This window comes from Odocoileus virginianus, chromosome 8 (genome assembly GCF_023699985.2).
Source record: "Odocoileus virginianus isolate 20LAN1187 ecotype Illinois chromosome 8, Ovbor_1.2, whole genome shotgun sequence".
Taxonomy (NCBI): domain Eukaryota; kingdom Metazoa; phylum Chordata; class Mammalia; order Artiodactyla; family Cervidae; genus Odocoileus; species Odocoileus virginianus.
In genome coordinates, this window is record NC_069681.1 from 15,289,788 (window position 1) to 15,308,603 (window position 18,816).

Here is an 18,816-nt window from a genome sequence, read left to right on the forward strand (position 1 = left end):
TGGCATATTTGGGCAGTTAAAAATCTTAGATGTTAGATTAATACAAAGATAACAAAGAAATAGAAGTAGAGACATGAAAAATAGGGGGTAAAGAGAATTAAATATAAAATACATTTGTTTATTTCAGCATGTAGTGGACAGTCAATAAGTGTTTGCTTGTTATTAATTGAATTAATGCCTGTCACACATATAACACTGTATTACATGCATAAATACTTGGTAGTTTTTCTATTTTGTTTATTTACATATTTAAGAAATTATTATCATGAAAGGCTAAAATAAATGAATGGAAGATTATTATAGGCTTGCTATTATGTCAAACATTGTCATTTAGATTATGTGCTCATCTTTTTAAACTATTGTATAGAATAGTTTGTGCATGGTAAATAACTAACTTTTTCTCTTGTCACTTTCTTTTAGGGCTTTTTTCTCCTAAATTGTCCAGATCTAACACCTTTGGCTGTCCAGTTGATATATCTTAATTTATCATATAATAACATCTGTTCCTTTCCCACAGAAGTAAGTCCATTTTATTATTGTATAGATTGTCATAATTTCTTACTATTTATAATAATTGTTAGCTTAACATAGACACTTATGGTACCCTGGAGTTACTGTAAAGTAAATGTATTTTGGATTGCATCCCAAAAGGCTTACTTTCAAAAGTACCAAAAATATAGTACATTTTTCTTAGGAAGTCCTAATGACACAATCCTCAAAGACTGTGTTATAGTCAGGTTCTCAAATATGTCCTCATAATTAAACAATGCATGTAAAATTATTTTTTTTCCTGATTCTGAGTAAAATCTAAGATACACCTTATCTATGTTAATTGGAATCTTTAAAGACAATCTTTAGTGACCAGGTAATATGATGTTTTAACAAGTATTAATTATCATAGGCTGAAATAGGATATTCTGCTCAGTAAAACATATCAAGGATAATCAGATATGGGAAGAGGTAATTCAGCGTCAATGGACATGGGTTTGGGTGGACTCCGGGAGCTGGTGATGGACAGGGAGGCCTGGCGTGCTGCGGTTCATGGGGTCGCAAAGAGTCGGACATGACTGAGCGACTGAACTGAACTGGGCTGAATTCAGTGTCATTTTATATAAATAAGTCATTATGACTAATGAGGGCAATTATAGCCATTCCTTTCGCCAGGAGTTCTTCCTGATCCAGGGATCAAATTCAGGTCTCCTGCATTGCAGGCAGATTGTTCACCATCTGAGCCACCAAGGGAAGCTCAGGACAGATTATGTTTTCTGTGTCTTTAGACATTGTTTAATTGGTCATGGGGTGTTTTGTTGTTTTGTAACTTGATTTCCAGAATATTGACTTTTAAAGCGAATTGATTTCCAGCAAACTGACTTGCTTTTTGTTTCAAATATGCAGTATTGAAAACATACATTTTCATAATTTCTCTACAATATTGTTTTGCCTTTTCATCCTGTTCATGGGGTTCTCATGGCAAGAATACTGGAGTGGTCTGCCATTCCCTCCTCCAGGAGACCACGTTTTGTCAGAACTGTTCACTATGTCCCATAGATGAGATGGTTAGGTAGCATCATCGACTCAATGGACATGAGTTTAAGTGACAGTGAAGAAGACAGGGAAACACTGTTTAGGAGACAGTGAAGGACAGGGAAACCTGGCTTGCTGCAGTCCTTGGGGTCTCAAAGAGTTGGACAGGACTTAGTGACTCAACAACAACAACTGTGTTTTTATTTTTACTAGAAGAGTTACTTTTTCTTTTTGAGTATGTCACACTAGTTTTCTTAATTTGACAAAGACAAGTTGACAAGAATTCCTGAGGAGTATAGGGATCTTAGTTCTTCATGTTAATTTTAACCTTTCTTCTAAACAGTCATATGTGAGACGTATGGATCTGTCAAAGAATACTTTAACCACTAAAGTATATAACTGTGTGGGAGATTTTCTGTTGTAAAATATAAAGTGCTCATTTTTAAAGTGATAGAAATAAGTAGAACTTGCCATTAAAATGCATATCAGTGTTGTATAGCTATAGATAAAATATTCCAATGAAAATGGCAATATCCAGACTTGGAAGTGCTTTACTAGGGGCAGGCAAATGATGCTAAGTTATTATCTTAGTGTAAAAGAAATGAATAGAAGACCAGAGGCTGGCATAAATGTGGTGACTGGATTTATTACAAGTTTCATGGAAAATTCAAGGTGGTAGATGCTGGCAGAGGACAGAGCCTACTGAAATAGTTTAGGATAGAAAAAAGTAAAAGCAAAAATGGTAGATGTAACAAACCATATAAATATTTACTTGGTCTCCTTTCTTCTCTTAGCCACAAAATCACATACAGTGGTAATTAAATAATGTATTGTTAGGTCTGTAACATATACGAATGTAGTGTGTATAACAATTATAGTACAAAAAAGGAAGAGGGAATAGAGCTATTTAGTAACATTTCCATATCTCACTGGACTTAAGTTAGTGTAAATCTGAAGTAAACTCTGATAAGTTGAGGTGTATATTACAAGCCTTAGAGTAATCACTAATAACTGGGGAGAATATAGTGGGGAAAAAATCATTAAAGTAATTAAAATGCTATACTATAAATATTCAGTTGATGCAGACAAAGACAGCAGAGTAGGAACAAAAATGACAAGACATATAGAACACTGTAAGTTCAACTGTGATGTGCACCCAACCATGTCAATAATAACATTAAATGTGAATTCACTGAAACACCCCAATCAAAAACTACAGTGTGCCAGACTGGATTAAAAAAAAAAAGCCCCAGTGATACTCTGTCTAAAGGAGATACACTTAAGAGTAAAAGAGACAAAGAGGTTAAGAGTAAAAGTATAGGAGAAGATATATCACACAGTTATCTCTCACATTCCTCATTCTTTGCATAGTTGCTTCTTACGAAACCACGAGATTGATTAAACAGGATGATTTCCCCATTTAGAAAAGAAACATCCTTGAGGCAAGGATATATAAGTATAGTAGCTACACTATCTTACCAGATCATACATGTGAATGAGGGTTAGTTATTTTGAAGACTTACCAAAGGTACTTACTGAGATATGTGATATATTGAGAAAAATGAGTGTAAGCTACTGACTTTTCTGCTTTAGTTCAAAGGGTTATTGTCCTACTCATGTTTATTTCTCTTTTCTATTCCTTAGATATATTGTCTTAAAAATTTACAAATACTGAATCTGAGAAATAATCCTATCAAAGAAGTCCCTTCTACAATTCAACAACTTAAGCTCCTTAAATCTTTGAATGTTGCTTTTAATTTGATTACCACTCTTCCACCCGGGTAAGGTTGATAGTCTGAGATTATAAACACAGAAAATAAGGAATTTATAATTTAGAAAAGGGTCAATCTCCCTTTTGAAAGCATCTAGCTACTTTTGAACCATTTGATAATTCTTCTTCTGCTCCCATTAGCTGACTTGATTCTTTTTTATTGTGTTAAAAAAAAAAAAAACCTGTAAGCTATATTGATGACAATTAATGTGGGGGTGGTAAATGCACATATAGACATGCACTATCTGAGTTTGGATGAAGTCATCTGAAGAAGCTCAGGTAAGAACCTTGTACCTATCCCTGGGGAGCTGCTTTGGATATGGAAAGAACTCTGAACTTGCAATTGAGAATTCTAGCATTTTAATGTCAAAATTGAGAATTCTCTATTTGACCTGGAGAAAGTTACTTAACCATTCTAGACCTCAATTTCCTAATCTATAAACTAAGAATCTACTTGTATGATATCTCAGATCCTTTAAACTCCAATAAGAATGTTGACATATGGATATAAAAGAGATGGATTTTTTTTTTTTCCCATGTATGGACTGGTAACTGTTTAACTCCTAACAAAAGTTTTGAACCAAAACCCTAACCAAATGCCAAAACAAGGTATTTCTTCTAGTTAGATTTTAACAAACTGGATGTAGGTTAAAGGAAAAAAGTTAAGAGTACAGGGACTCTTAAAAAGTTGAATAATGTTTTGCAAAAGAGGGTTCTTAGAGTAATTAAGAATGTACACCAAAATTTGTTTTTAAAATTGTTCATATGGCATTGTTTGCAGTTAACAACCCAACAAAATCTATATTCATACATTGTAAAACTATTCATTTAAAAAATTAAAAAGTATGTAAAAATTATATCATTGCTTTGTAAAAATACTTGTATACATATAAAATGTATTAAACACATAAAACATATTAAAAAGAATCAATTCTAAGGGAGTAAAAATATTGCATTATGGGTTTTATTTTTGTTTGACTCCTCTATGTCTCCACAATAACATAAATTGTACTGCCTTAACCTGCCTTGATATGAGAATCAGACTTTTCTCTTAGGAAATCCTGTTTCCTTTTTAACTGGAGGATGGTATTTAAAAAGCAAGATCTGGGTACTGGGTAGTCCCATTGCTACTGGAATATTGCTTGTAGACACTCTCAGTGGATAGAGATAAGTAACTGTGAAGTATATTAATCTGTGTGTACACACATGTCTATAATTGTTTCTGTGTGTATATACACACATATGTACAAACAACTCACCCTCTGAAGTTATGCAGGCATGACTGTAACAAAGGTTAAAAAAAATCTTAATTTTTTTCTCAGTGGATAACAGGAGAAAAAGGACATAGAAAATTACCACTTTTAACTTACAGACTGAAAGTTTTGCCTTGCTTTTTTGATACAGTTTGATTTGATTAGCCAGCATGTTCTTTGGGAGAAAGAGGCTGTTTGAAATAAAGAACCTAAGAACATACTTGTGAGCATACTTACTTCATACCTGAAGTAAGAGCTGATTCTGGAAATGCACAAATTTATTTTCCCTTATTGCTATTGATTAAAGATAGGGATTGAATTACTTTATGCCCATATATCTGAAGAACAGGGAGTGGTATGTTTGATTTCATACTAACTTGGATAAACTATTAATATTCTTATAGCTTCCATTTTAAAAAATCTGTGAATAATAGTAATGCAGTGGTCCAGTGAAAGATCATCCTAAATTGCCACGAACACATGGTAGGCTCTCAATAAATAACATTTATATTTCTGTGGTGGTGTGATGTTATTACATGCTATTATTAATGCTGACACAATCTTCCAAGCCATCCCCAGGGCTCTAGTTTAAGTAGCTCATTGCTCAATGATGTGCTGATAAATAAAACAATGAAATAAATGTAAAACATTCTATACATCCTAAAAATTGTGATAGATTTGTTACTAGTGGGGTATAGATTGTCAGACCAAACAGGATTTTTAAACAGATTGCTCTCTAAAATCCTATATAAATGAGATAAATTTCATCTCTAGAGCCTATGAAGTTTCTTAATTAGCTTTTTCAGTGTTGTCTACAAGCCCAATTAAACATCAAAATCAACAGGAATATATCATCAAAGATGAAAGCCTGGAATCAGACTAGTTTACCTGTACTAAAGAAATAAAGGAAGACAAAATAATTCTAGAAACTTCCTGAGGTAAAAAAGTAAAATAACATAATTTTAAATAAATAAAAAACTGGAACAGATGGTATTAATATTTTCTTTCCAGAGGTGAAGAAAGTCTAAGATGAACATTGAACTGAAAATGTTTGTTTGTCTTTTTTTTTTTTTTTTTTTTGCTTTTCTATTTGATCTCATTCATTTCTCAGAGCAAATGATTTAAAATTAATCAGGATCACCACACCTTTCGAACTGTGATGCTGGAGAAGACTCTTGAGAGTCCCTTGGACTGCAAGGAGATCAAATCAGTCAATCCTAAAGGAAATCAATCCAGAATATTCATTGGATGGACTGATGCTGAGGCTGAAGCTCTGATACTTTGGCCACCTGATGCGAAGAGTCGACTCATTGGAAAAGGCCCTGATGCTGGGAAAGATTGAGGGCAGGAGGAGAAGGAGGTGACAGGATGAGATGGTTGGATGGCATCACCGACTCAATGGACATGAGTTTCAGCAAACTCTGGGAGACAGTGATTGGTGTCTGCAGTCCAAGGGGTCGCAACTGAACAACAATCACCATTCAGTTGTGATTTCCTACGTACTTTTGATGTGCTTGGCACCATGCAAAGCCTTAGATATATGGAAATGTAAAATTGAATCCTTGGCCTCCCGAATGTCACTGTTTAGGAGACAGACATTTATCACACAGCGTGACAAATTCTCTGATAGAGGTAAAGAGAGAGGCACAGAAGAGGCTGCTCACCTAGTCTGAAAAATTCAGGAAGAGTTCCTAGGAAGAGTTGACTTCCAAGTCAAGACCTAAAAAAAGGAAGCTATTTATCAAAGAGTCAAATTTGGGAGAACTGATGATATGTGAGAACTGGGCTAATTCAGGGAATTCTAGCAAATAAATCCTGGCCTATATGTGAATGTAGGGTGGTGTGAGAGGTGAGCTGGATGAGTAGCCTGGGGACAGATCAAGAGGACCATTACAATCCACACAAACATAGTAGGAAGTTAGGAAATGTTCTGCTCGTGGTGCTTTAGTTAATAACCATGCAAGTAACTTTTCATCTTTCTGGAACACAGGAAGGTATTTGATAAGAGCATTCACAAGAGGGGATAATTACTGGGGATTTTGGTGAATGTCATACCCAGTCTTTCCATTCCAGTCTTCAAGAAGCAACTCCCACTTCCACCCTCCAGACAGGGCTCTCTGCCTTAATTTTGTGTTCTTCGGTTCTTAATTTTAAGTACTTCATTTAATTGGAGAAGAAAATGGCAATCCACTCTTATTCTTGCCTGAGAAATCCCACGGACAGAGGAGCCTGGTGGTTTACAGTCCATGGGGTTTCAAGAGTCGGAAACGACTGAAGCGACTGAGCACCATACTTCGCTTAATGGAAGGAAAAATCAAGGATATTTCACAGGAAAGTCTTAATGAGACCACACTGGGTTGAAAGGTGTCCTTCAAAAGTTCATGTCCATGCAGAACCTTACAATGAGACCTTATGTGGAAATAGGATCTTTGCAGATGTAACTGGTTAACAAGAAGTCATACTTGATTAGTGTGGCATTTGAGGGGGCTCTAAATCCAATAAATGGGTGTCCTCATAAGAAGGCCACATGAAGACAGAGATAGAGATTGGAGTTATGCTTCACAAACCAAGGAACACCAAGAACGGCTGGCAGCCCCCAGAAGCCAGCAGAGGGGCAAGGGACAGCTGCTTCCTCAGACCCTCCAGAGGAACCCACTCTGCTGATACCGTGATTTCGGATTTCCGGCCTCCTGTACTGTGAGAGAATAAATTTCTGTTGTTTTAAGCCCACCCAGACTGTGAGAATGTGTTCTGTCAGTCCTAGGAAACTAATACAGCAACCAATAAAAAATATATATTTAAATATTCTTAAGAATTTCTCAGGGTATTCCCAGGTGGTACAGTGGTAAAGACTCTGCTTGCCAATGCGGGAGATGCCGGGGACAGGGCGTTTGATCCCTGGTCAGGAAGATCCCTTGGAAATGGCAACCCACTCCATTATTCTTGCCTGGAGAATCCTATGGACAGAGGAGCCTGGCAGGCTACAGTCCATGGGGTCTCAAAGAGTCAGACACCGCTGAGCACAAGGAATTTCTCAGGTGGTTTTTTTCTAGATGGGGCTTTATCCACCCCAAACATTTCTAATCAGTCTTAAGGGATAGATGAATTATTTTAGGAAAATTATTGTAATTATACCATCTATAATGGAAACAAAAGTCTATTTGTATAAGTTTCAAGATCTTAAAAATATATGATTTCTCTCTGTACTTGTACCTACTAATTGAGGAATGAAATGATTTATATCCAGTAATGATAAGCATATAAACATCTTTACAATTCATTTTCTCTTTCTATTAAAGGCTATTTTGCTTGCATAATCTTGAGGAACTTGATATTTCCTACAATAGTATTGCTTTTATTCCAAATGATATCCAGAAACTCAGGTATTTTGCAAGTAGTAAGTACCCACACGACATACGCCCCTCAAGGATAGAGCAAAATAAAGCTATTTACTTCTTTACATTCATTTAAAATCAAACGATGTAAATATTATCTTATCTCTGAATGCCTTTTACTAGATTTTATTTGGTTTCTAAGGAGCATTATCTTTAGTAAAATTTGATCATTTTATTTCTGCTTTTCTAATATTTTGATCAAATATTTAACTTCCTGTGTAACAATCTTTGTATTTTCATAGAAGAATTCAGTGTGTTCATATTTGTTATGGCTGATATATTTAAATTTTTGCCTTCTGTTTAACATTGTATTTACTGTCTCTTCACTTTCTCCTTTTCATATTTCTTTTTTTTTTTTGGAGTGTTTTTTTAAGATGCTATTTGTTCTCTTTTTTTTCTCCCTTGTTAATTTTGGAACTCCACTGAATTTTCCAAGTCTATTACTGGCTATCTTTCCTTCTCTAAAGTTCATAAACACATATTTTCCTTAATATTTTATAAAAGCTTCACCTAACACAATGGTCTGTCCTCCCCCATTGCTGCCTCAACTAATAGTTGAGACTTTTCACCTGAATGAAACAAAATGTATGTGTTGATGTTTAATTTGTCTATGAAAATAAATTTTCTTTGTATCACTATTACACTTTATATAGTATAACACGCACTCGTCTATGTTTGTGATTATTTCTTTTTCCATAGTGATGCCCTGTTGCACAAAATATGTGTTTTATCTCTACCATTTACACAAATGCACTTATTTGCACAACATATTGGTTAGTTGCTTTTTAAGTTAAATCTATGGATTTTAAGGAAATACTTGACACTCTTATTACTACTCAGTTTTATACCAATTTTAGGGCACACGGGGACAGATGTCTACTTTTTTCTTTTAAAATATGGTTTCCTTTGTTTGCAGATCACTTGAAAAATTGGTCGTTGATGGAAATGAACTGACTAGTTTTCCACATGGAATTTTAAAGCTTAATCTGAAAAAAATCCTATTTGAGAATAATTTCACTAGTCCTATTTTTTGGAAAGAGAATTCTATGAATAATCCACAACATCTTACTCAAATTACAGCTTTGTTCTTTTTAAAGAATAATCTACATAAATATTATAATGTGATCCCAGTGGAAATCCAAAATTTACTAAAATGGTGAGCAAGTTCTGAAGTCCTTTTTACCAAGACACACATTTAAGCTTTTAAAATATAGTTAATTATAGGGCCAGATGATAGTTTTATAGTTAAAACACACACACCTCACACCACACCACACATGCAATTCTTTAGATTGTTCCTTCTGGCTTTTCTGGCATAATAATATAGTTTGAATTCACCCTATCTTCTAATATTCTCAAGCTATTACTTAAATCTAAGGTGAGGTACAGATTGCTGAGATGTAGCTGGCAACTTCTATAGTTTTAGTTAAATCTTTTCTGTGAACCACTAGAGGCTTTCCTGGTGGGTCAATAGTAAAGAATCCATCTGCCAGTGCAGGAGACTTGAGTTTGATCCCTGGGTTGGGAAGATCCCTTGGAGGAGGAAATGGCCACCTGCTCCATATCCTTGTCTGGGAAAGTCCATGGATAGAGGAGTCTGGTGGGCTACAGTCCATGGGGTCACAAGACTCAGACACGACTGAACACATTCCTTTATTATTTTGTTTTGTATTCCCCAATTACTAATGAAATTGAGAATCTTTATTTTTCTGGAGGTTCTTGGATGTTCAAATTTCTTCTGTGAATAGTCTGTTCGTGTGCTACTGTTAAAAGTACTAATGAGCCGGTGTCTTTTTTTAACTGACTTGTGAGCCTTTAAAAATATACCTGCGTACATGTGTGCTCAGTCATGTCTGACTCATTGTGACTCCATGGACTGTGGAATATATATGGACCTCATAGATGTGGAATATATACATGTGGATACTAATCCTATGCTAGGTTATAATAGTCCCTTTATCTTTAAAATTATATGTATATTTATTTTATGATTTATATTTATTTATGATTTATAAAATTTTAAAATTTTATACATTTTAATATGTATTTATTATAAAAAATTTGGAAAATACAGAAAAATCCCCTGTGGGTCACATATTAAATAGGACCAGCTATATTTTCCTGTTATAAAAAAATAGGATTATTTTATACACATTTTGTGGGAATTGTCCTTAGGGTGTTTTCTTACTCTAAAGCTATTCTTTCCTGTTCTAGAAAATTAGGATTATTTTGTACAGATTTTTTTAGCATTTAATTTTTCACTTGTGTATGTCAGATCCTCAGAGAGAGGGTAAGATCAATAATGAGAAAGGCCGTGTTTCATACTGCTTTGAGTCTGACATAGCCTCAACAAAATGTCCTTCCTCTAGTAGACAGTGATGTTTCCTTCATTGCAGCACATCCCAGTGTGAGTGGTGTCATGGTCCAATGTTCGGTGAAGGTTTTCGCATCATCCGATCCTGCGATGTTTTCGGAGTAACACAGCTTCCTGTTATATTTTATGTCTGCTCCTCTTCCTGCTATAGGAAAGTAAAGGAAGGCAACTTTGTTTTCGATCGTGTTCCTGAAAAAAGAATATCTCTAAATCCTCAATTGATGAATCATACAGTGATTTATGAATCCCACTTTAAAAACCATTAAAGTTGATGTATACAATCATTCATGTCTTTAAGAGCACAGATTCTGTGTGAAAATGTCTACTCACATGAATCCTCTTTGTAATCCTAGTTCCTTATGAAAGTTTGTGATTGTTAGGGAATCTTTTCAGAATATTTTTTGAGAAGGATTAGTAAAAAAGTCTTGGAGGATTTCGAAAAAGATCTAGAAAGTTTCTTTCAGAGCATGTTTAGTATAAAAAGAAAAATGTTAAAATCCTATGCAAAAAGGATTCATCTTACAGTTGGTCTTTGTATGCATCCATTCTCAGGGATACAACAGTAATTCAGAGTCATCGGTGGGGTTTGAGCCTATATGTATTCAAAGTCATGCAGCCAGGTTCTCAATATTCGTGCATTTCAGTGGAAATTTGTCCAGTGTCAACTGTCTTAATTGTGGATTGCTTTGGGGAATAAAGGATTGACTCCAATACTTTAGAAAATTTAGAATATTTAGAAAATTGGTACCATCTTTCAATTATCTTGACCACGGTCTCATAAAGCCTGAATCCACAGGCCCATGTCAGCATTCATTAGGCTTTCAGTAATGGTCCGGCAAGAAAATATAAGTACAAAATTGCAAAGCAACATATGCATGCAGTAGAACTTGAGGATTTAGAAATTAGTATTTGGTAAGAGGAAGGTAAAAGGGCATTTTGATATAACAATGTTAGAAAGGCATAGAATTGTTTCATGTATGGCATAACTTTAAAGTGCAGTTAAAACTAAAATGTTATTTCTAATGAAACCTGATGAGATGAAATTATTTTAATATATACAACTATATGGCACTTGGGCTTAGTTGTGGGATCTTCACAGCATGTGGGATCTTCCCAGATCAGAGATCAAACCCATGTATCCTGCATTGGCAGGCGGATTCTTCACCACTGAACCACCAGGGAAGTCCCCTGCTTAAAATTTAAGGAGTGTGTGACATCTGGTCAGAGGTGACTCACTGGTGTCACTGTTTAACCAGTTTAACCATAACCTGCCCACGGAGGCAGTGGTTTGGGTTTCATACACCTGCCGTCCTACACTCTGAGCCTAGACTCTTGATAATCTGACTCGCATATACTGCCCTTCTTACAATACTCCATGAATGACATCCGAAGGTTCTCCATTGGGTCACTCACTGTCACTGACATAGCAGAGATGGGGGCAGGGAGGCTTCACCTTCCGGGGCCTTCTCCAGCCCTGGCTGGGGCAGTTGCAACGAGCATTCCAGGTGGCCCCCACCCCCAGGGCTCTGCCGCCTGCAGGCTCGGGGCCCAGATCCCTCCTGGCTTGCTCACAAAGGGCAGACAAGTGTCCTGGGGTGAGCAGGTGCTCCACAGCCCAACCACCCTCCTCTGGTAATGATCCATCCCTCCCCAGCCTCTCTCTCCTCCCACTTTCTGGCACCGAGGGCTGATGCTTGGTTGGAAAGCCACATATGTGTGCAGAGTTGTTCTAGCCAGCAGACACCACCACTTGGGCAGCTGCTATGCGGCAGGGAGTTGATTCTTTCCCCTCCCAAAGCCAAGATTCAGAGTCCATCCTTCCAAAAAGGCCAGGAAAAGGTGCGAGGCCCAAAGCTCTGCCACTCGGTACAGGACTGCTAAGGTCCGTAATATTGGACCTGATACAGAGTGGGGGCTCAGAAAAGGGTAGCTCTTAATTTCAACATCAGAATGTGGGTCCTCAGCCCCGGTCCAGCCCTCACTTCTGTACCACGATGTCTGCCTTCATGAGAGCTATGTTTTGGATTTTTGTTTCTTCAAGATTTTTTTTGACTTGAGTTACTTTTAAAGTCTTTGTTGAATTTAACACTTGCTTCTGCTATTTATGTTTTGGTTTTATGGATATTCCCATATGAATGAAGAGTTTCAAAGAATAGCCAGAAGAGATAAGAAAGCCTTCCTCAGCGATCAATGCAAAGAAATAGAGGAAAACAACAGAATGGGAGAGACTAGAGATCTCTTCAAGAAAATTAGAGATATCAAGGGAACATTTCAGGCAAAGATGGGTTCAATAAAGGACAGAAATGGTATGAACCTAACAGAAGCAGAAGATATTGAGAAGAGGTGGCAAGAATACACAGAAGAAGTGTACAAAAAAGATCTTCATGAACCAGATAATCACAATGGTGTGATCACTCACCTAAAGCCAGACATCCTGGAACGTGAAGTCAAGTGGGCCTTAGAAAGCATCCCTACGAACAAAGCTAGTGGATGTGATGGAATTCTAGTTGAGCTATTTCAAATCATGAAAGATGACACTGTGAAAGTGCTGCACTCAATATGCCAGCAAATTTGGAAGACTCAGCGGTGGCCACAGTACTGGAAAAGTCAGTTTTCATTCCGATCCCTAAAAAAGGCAATGCCAAAGAATGCTCAAACTACCGCACAACTGCACTCATCTCACACGCTAGTAAAGTAATGCTCAAAATTCTCCAAGCCAGGCTTCAGCAATACGTGAACCGAGAACTTCCAGATGTTCAAGCTGGTTTTAGAAAAGGCAGAGGAACCAGAGATCAAATTGCCAATATCCGCTGGATCATTGAAAAAGCAAGAGAGTTCCAGAAAAACATCTGTTTCTGCTTTATTGACTACGCCAAAGCCTTCGACTGTGTGGATCACAGTAAACTGTGGAAAATTCTGAAGGAGATGGGAATACCAGGCCACCTGACCTGCCTCTTGAGAAACCTGTAGGCAGGTCAGGAAGCAACAGTTAGAACTGGACATGGAACAACAGACTGGTTCCAAATAGGAAAAGGAGTACGTCAAGGCTGTATATTGTCACCCTGCTTATTTAACTTCTATGCAGAGTACATCATGAGAAACGCTGGGCTGGAAGAAGCACAAGCTGGAATCAAGATTGCTGGGAGAAATATCAATAACCTCAGATATGCAGATGACACCACCCTTATGTCAGAGAGTGAAGAGGAACTAAAAAGCCTCTTGATGAAAGTGAAAGAGGAGAGTGAAAAAGTTGGATTAAAGCTCAACATTCAGAAAACTTAGATCATGGCATCTGGTCCCATCACCTCATGGGAAATAGATGGGGAGACAGTGGAAACAGTGTCAGACTTTATTTTTCTGGGCTCCAAAATCACTGCAGATGGTGACTGCAGTCATGAAATTAAAAGATGCTTAGTCCTTGGAAGGAAAGTTATGACCAACCTAGATAGCATATTAAAAAGCAGAGACATTACTTTGCCAACAAAGGTCTGTCTGGTCAAGGCTATGATTTTTCCAGTGGTCATGTATGGATGTGAGAGTTGGACTGCGAAGAAAGCTGAGCGCTGAAAAATTGATGCTTTTGAACTGTGGTGTTGGAGAAGACTCTTGAGAGTCCTTTGGACTGCAAGGAGATCCAGCCAGTCCATCCTGAAGGAGATCAGTCCTGGGTGTTCATTGGAAGGGCTGATGCTGAAGCTGAAATTCCAATACTTTGGCCACCTCATGCGAAGAGTTGACTCATTGGAAAAGACCCTGATGCTGGGAGGGATTGGGGGCAGGAGGAGGAGGGGACGACAGAGGATGAGATGGCTGGATGGCATCACCGACTCAATGGGCATGAGTTTGAGTAAACTCCAGGAGTTGGTGATGGACAGGGAGGCCTGGTGTGCTGCAATTCATGGGGTCGCAAAGAGTCAGACACGACTGAGCGACTGAACTGAACTTTTTTGGTCACAAGTTATGCAGGATCTTTGCTCCCCAATCAGGGATGGAGCCCCCGCTGCCTGCAATGGACTGCTTGCACTTCACGCATGCGTGCTCCATTGTGTCTGACTCTGCGACCCCATAGACTGTAGCCCACAAGCCGCCTCTGTCCATGGAATTTTCCAGGCAAGAATACTGGAGCCGGTTGCTCTTCCTTCCTTCAGGGAATCTTCCTGACCCAGAGATGGAATCCGAGTCTCTTGCACCTCCTTCATTAGCAGGGGGATTCTTTACCACTAGTGCCACCTGGCAGGAAAAGTCAGCCCCTGGACCACCAGGGGAGTCCTATGGTTTGTTTGTTTTTTTTTTAACAGATTTTAAACACATATTTTCCAACTTCTCTTTTAAAATTCTTGACACAGTGATGCTTCCTGTTGATTGAATGTCAGTTGAGGATCTCTGATTATTTTTATTTGTTGTTTTCATTACATTGAGTGGGGGGAGATGATGTAAAGATTAATGACAGAAAATTGATTCTTCTTTCTATTTTCTCCAAGATGTGCTTTGTTAAGCACTTCTAATCTTTAAATAGGATTCCTCCGGCTAGGCCAGCAATGCAAATGTTCCCAGTGCAATTAATCTCGGATATCCATACCTCCACAAATCAAGAGTGTCAGCCCATTTTGACTACCTAACCACTTTTTCTAACATGTTTTGGAGATTTCTATTTTTCCACCAGTAAGAAATGCTATATATTTGACCAGAAAATGGTGGTTGGGGAACATATATATGTGGGTGGTCAAAGGATTCAACAGGTCTTGCTCATACTTCCAGTGAGACCTGAAGATTAGTGTTTGTTTGTTTGTTTTGGTAAGGGAGGAAGAAAATAAATAATAGTCACATTCACTATTATTTAAATAAGAATTTCAAACTAATTTTTTTCAGCTGAGTTCAAGTGATCAGTGATTTATTGAGCACCAACTAGATAATGAGCACCATGTGCTTCATGTGCGATGCTCTAGAGACTTTTCTGGTGGTAGAAGTGGCTAAGACTACTCGCTCCCAATGCAGGGGACCGAGGTTCGATCCCTGGTCAGGGAACTAGCTCTCACATGCTGCAACTAAGAGTTCACATGCCGCAACTAAAAATCCTGCGTGCTGCAACTGGCACAGATTAATAAATGAATGAATAGTAAAAAGTTAAAAAAAAAAAAAAAAAGAAGAACCAGTCCTTAGATGTGGATATAAAGGGTTGTGCAGAGAAAGGGTAGAGTTAATCCACAGCCACTGCTTCCACCTTTGCTGGGTTACACTTGCTCAAAAAAGCAGCTGCAGTGCCCTGACCATTGGGCCCTCATGGCCCATGGACAGTGCATGAGTGCAGGGTCCCTTTTGAGAGAATTTCCACCCCGGCTGCTTCTGAAAATTGGACAGGATATTTCCTGGCACCCAGAGTGTGAGATGAATAAAGGATAAGTCTCCTCAAAATGTCTCATCAGTTTTGAAATATTGTTTGGCCCTCCTTAACAGTTGCTGAATATGTTTGTATGCATGCTAACTCACTCCAGTCATGTTCAATTCTTTGTGACACTATGGACTGTAGCCCGCCAGGCTCCTCTGTCCATGGGATTCTCCAGGCAAGAATACTGGAGTGGGTTGCCATGCCCTCCTCCAGGGGATCTTCCCAACCCAGGGATTGAACCTGTGTCTCTTACGTTTCTGCATTGGCAGCCTAATTCTTTACCACTAGAGCCAAATGGGAAGCCTGAATATGTTGATCTCTTGGAAAAACTGAACCAATTAAATTTTTACTGTTTCAAAGACAGAAAGCCAACATTAGGAAATTCTGCAGAAGCCAGAGTTGGAACTTTCTGGGGACAACTGGCATATTTCTCAGGAACTCAGGCCACTTAACATAATTTTTAAAAGTTGGGTAAGAACCATGGGCTAATTTAAAATTGTACAGATAATCATCAGCTTGATTTTCTTCCTTTACTTTCTTTTTTTAACTCAATCCATATAGTTTTTAAGTTGTAGAAGGGTTTTTTTGGTACTAAAAAGAGATGCACACTAATTGCATTTTTTGATCCCTGAGTCACTCTTGCTTCGGTCATAAACTTTTAATTTAAGGAGTGAGGCACTAAAATGTAAGAATTACCCAAGTAATTTATAGTAATGCAAAACTTGGCCCAGCACACAGATCAATAGTCTCCATAAGGCTTAGGGCAGATACAGAGACAGTTACAAAAAGTCATTATGTAATTGGGAAATATATGCTCAGACACCAGATTTTCAGTTGACCTTAACTGAAGATTCTCTTGGCCCAAAAAGCACAATAATAGACAGTCCTTGAAACAGCATGCAGACAAGGGCACTTTTTTGTAACGTCATATGTCATGGGAAGAATTGCCTTAACTGGAACTTCCCAATTTCATTTTCCCTTTCCACTAGGCAAGAACACTGAGAAAGAGACCCCAACTTCTCAAAGAACCCTGAGATGACCCTGAATTTAGATTGCAGCTGCTTCCATTCCATTATAATAACAGAGGCTGTTTGTTATCGTGATCACTGGATCTGTCTCTTTGACCCTCTTTTCACAGTGCAAATGGAATTACAGCTATTTGTAGTTCCCAGTGGATGCAACCAGAGAGCACGTCCTGTGTAAAAGACAAATAGATGTTTAAAACTAAGAAAACCATATTACCTTATATATGGACTTGAACTTGAGCAAACTCTGGGAGAGAGTGGAGGACAGAGGAACCTGGTGTGCATGCAGTCACAAAGAATCAGACACGACTTAGCAACTGAACAACAACAAATCACCTTACGATGGTAATGGGGATACCATTAAGCACCGTCCCAGCCTGAGGATCTAATCTTTCAGTTGACAAAGCAGAGGACAGGTGAAGCCCAGGTTTACTCTATACCCAGCTCAGAGGTGGAGGGACAGAAGTCTCCAAGTGTGTGAAGGCTTGAGGGTCCGTGACTGAAGACACCATTCAAGGAGGCTTCTAGGTGCATAAGAAGTTCCCTAAGACGGACCCAGGATAGGTCAATTAGTCTACCCTCCTCTCGCTTTCCAGGCAGCCCTTCCCCATTCTTGTCAGGAATCCTCTGGCCCTTATTAATTCCTGAATATTCAGGAATTAAGAGGAGAGGCACACCTTTCCCAGGGCTGAGGAATCCAGGCATTTCCTTTGTTCGTTTCTCATTATGGTGATAAGTACCCTCTTCTCTCTTTAATAGGGATCGCCTTGTGTTTTGCATATCTGGAATTTTAATCTTTATCTTTGCTGAGAATAACTAACTTGTAAGACGGTATATATGCCCACACCATGTTGATTAAAACACCTTTGCTCCATCAGAGCTTCGGTCCCCGTGTCTGTCTTTCTTTCTTTCTTTCTTTCTCTTCCTCTCTTTCTCTTTCTCTATTTCTGGCTGATTCCCTGGAACGCGAAAGCCGGCTGTGTAACCCAGGGAATATTAACCTCTTTCCTTCTTTCACTTTTTCATCATCGACTCTGGACCACCAGGTTCCGGTCCATTAAAGGACCGACACATTCTGACAATTCCCTCTTTCTCAAGTGCCAGGTAACTAGCTCTCCATCCCGGAAACACTGCTTGCAGTGTTCTCTTCCCTATTTTCTGTGAGTTCCTGTTGAACACTCACTACTGCCGTCCAAAATAGCTGAATTCTGTTTTCTTTCACAACAGGCCTTGACTTGCTCATCCTAACCACAGCCCCATCATTACCAGCCAAGGCTAATCTGAACCTCCTTTCCTTGGGGGCCAAGAAGGCTGGTCTTCAAAGACCTTTGAAAACCTTCAAAGAGATCCAGAGCCTGATCCTACAAACCTGCTGCTTAGAAAGCTTTATCAGCTCACAAGAAACACACAACTTCAGGCACTGAGTGTTCGCTAGAATGCTCCCTCAGAACACGAAGATTACCCTAAAAGCAATCCATAAAACTTATATGTGGTAGTTTCCTGTTGAAGAAATCCTTAACCCTTTTTATGACAACATGTCTGAATTAAATCAAAAGCTCCATTTACGTAACTTTGCGACATTTAAAGAAATCTATTTCCAGAAGTGAATGGGCAGGGAGTAGACCAGAGATCTCATCCTAAAGTGGTTTTTAAGTTTGCTCTAGAACAGAGTAACAATACTCCAAATTTTCAGGCCACCACATTGTAATAATTTTTATCTGAAAAGATTCTTAGTTTTCATCAATTATCATGCCTAGCGATTGTCAAGCACACATTTGTGTGCCAGTTTACCATAAGTTAATTCTCAAATTAACACTCAAGTCACTCTATGAAATAGTCCCTGTTACTATCTCTATTTTAGACACAAGGAAACTGAAAGGATGAGTTTTAAAAGGATATATTCTGAACAGTATCATTTCAGATATATATACATATATATATATATATATATATATATATATATATATATATAAACTTGCTGAAGGCTCTTAGTACAGAAAGCCACTCTGCTTTCTGGAAAATTCGTGCCCCCACTCATGTACACAGCAGCAGTCAACATCTTTTCCACCACATACTCATCAAAACACT

The 18,816-nt window shown here is 38.1% G+C and overlaps 1 protein-coding gene across 4 annotated transcripts in view; it reads left to right on the forward strand.

The window, feature by feature from the left end:
• Positions 1–10,601, forward strand: part of LRRC63 (leucine rich repeat containing 63) — a 37,186-nt gene extending 26,585 nt beyond the window's left edge. For all 4 annotated transcript variants that reach the window (XM_070471218.1, XM_070471221.1, XM_070471220.1 and 1 more), the window contains 5 exons: positions 421–519; positions 3,169–3,305; positions 7,848–7,931; positions 8,860–9,099; positions 10,340–10,601. In XM_070471218.1, the coding sequence (XP_070327319.1) occupies positions 421–519; positions 3,169–3,305; positions 7,848–7,931; positions 8,860–9,099; positions 10,340–10,583 (804 nt within the window). In that variant the 3' untranslated portion in view covers positions 10,584–10,601. The remainder of the gene's footprint in view (positions 1–420; positions 520–3,168; positions 3,306–7,847; positions 7,932–8,859; positions 9,100–10,339) is intronic.
• The last annotated feature ends 8,215 nt before the right edge of the window (positions 10,602–18,816 follow it).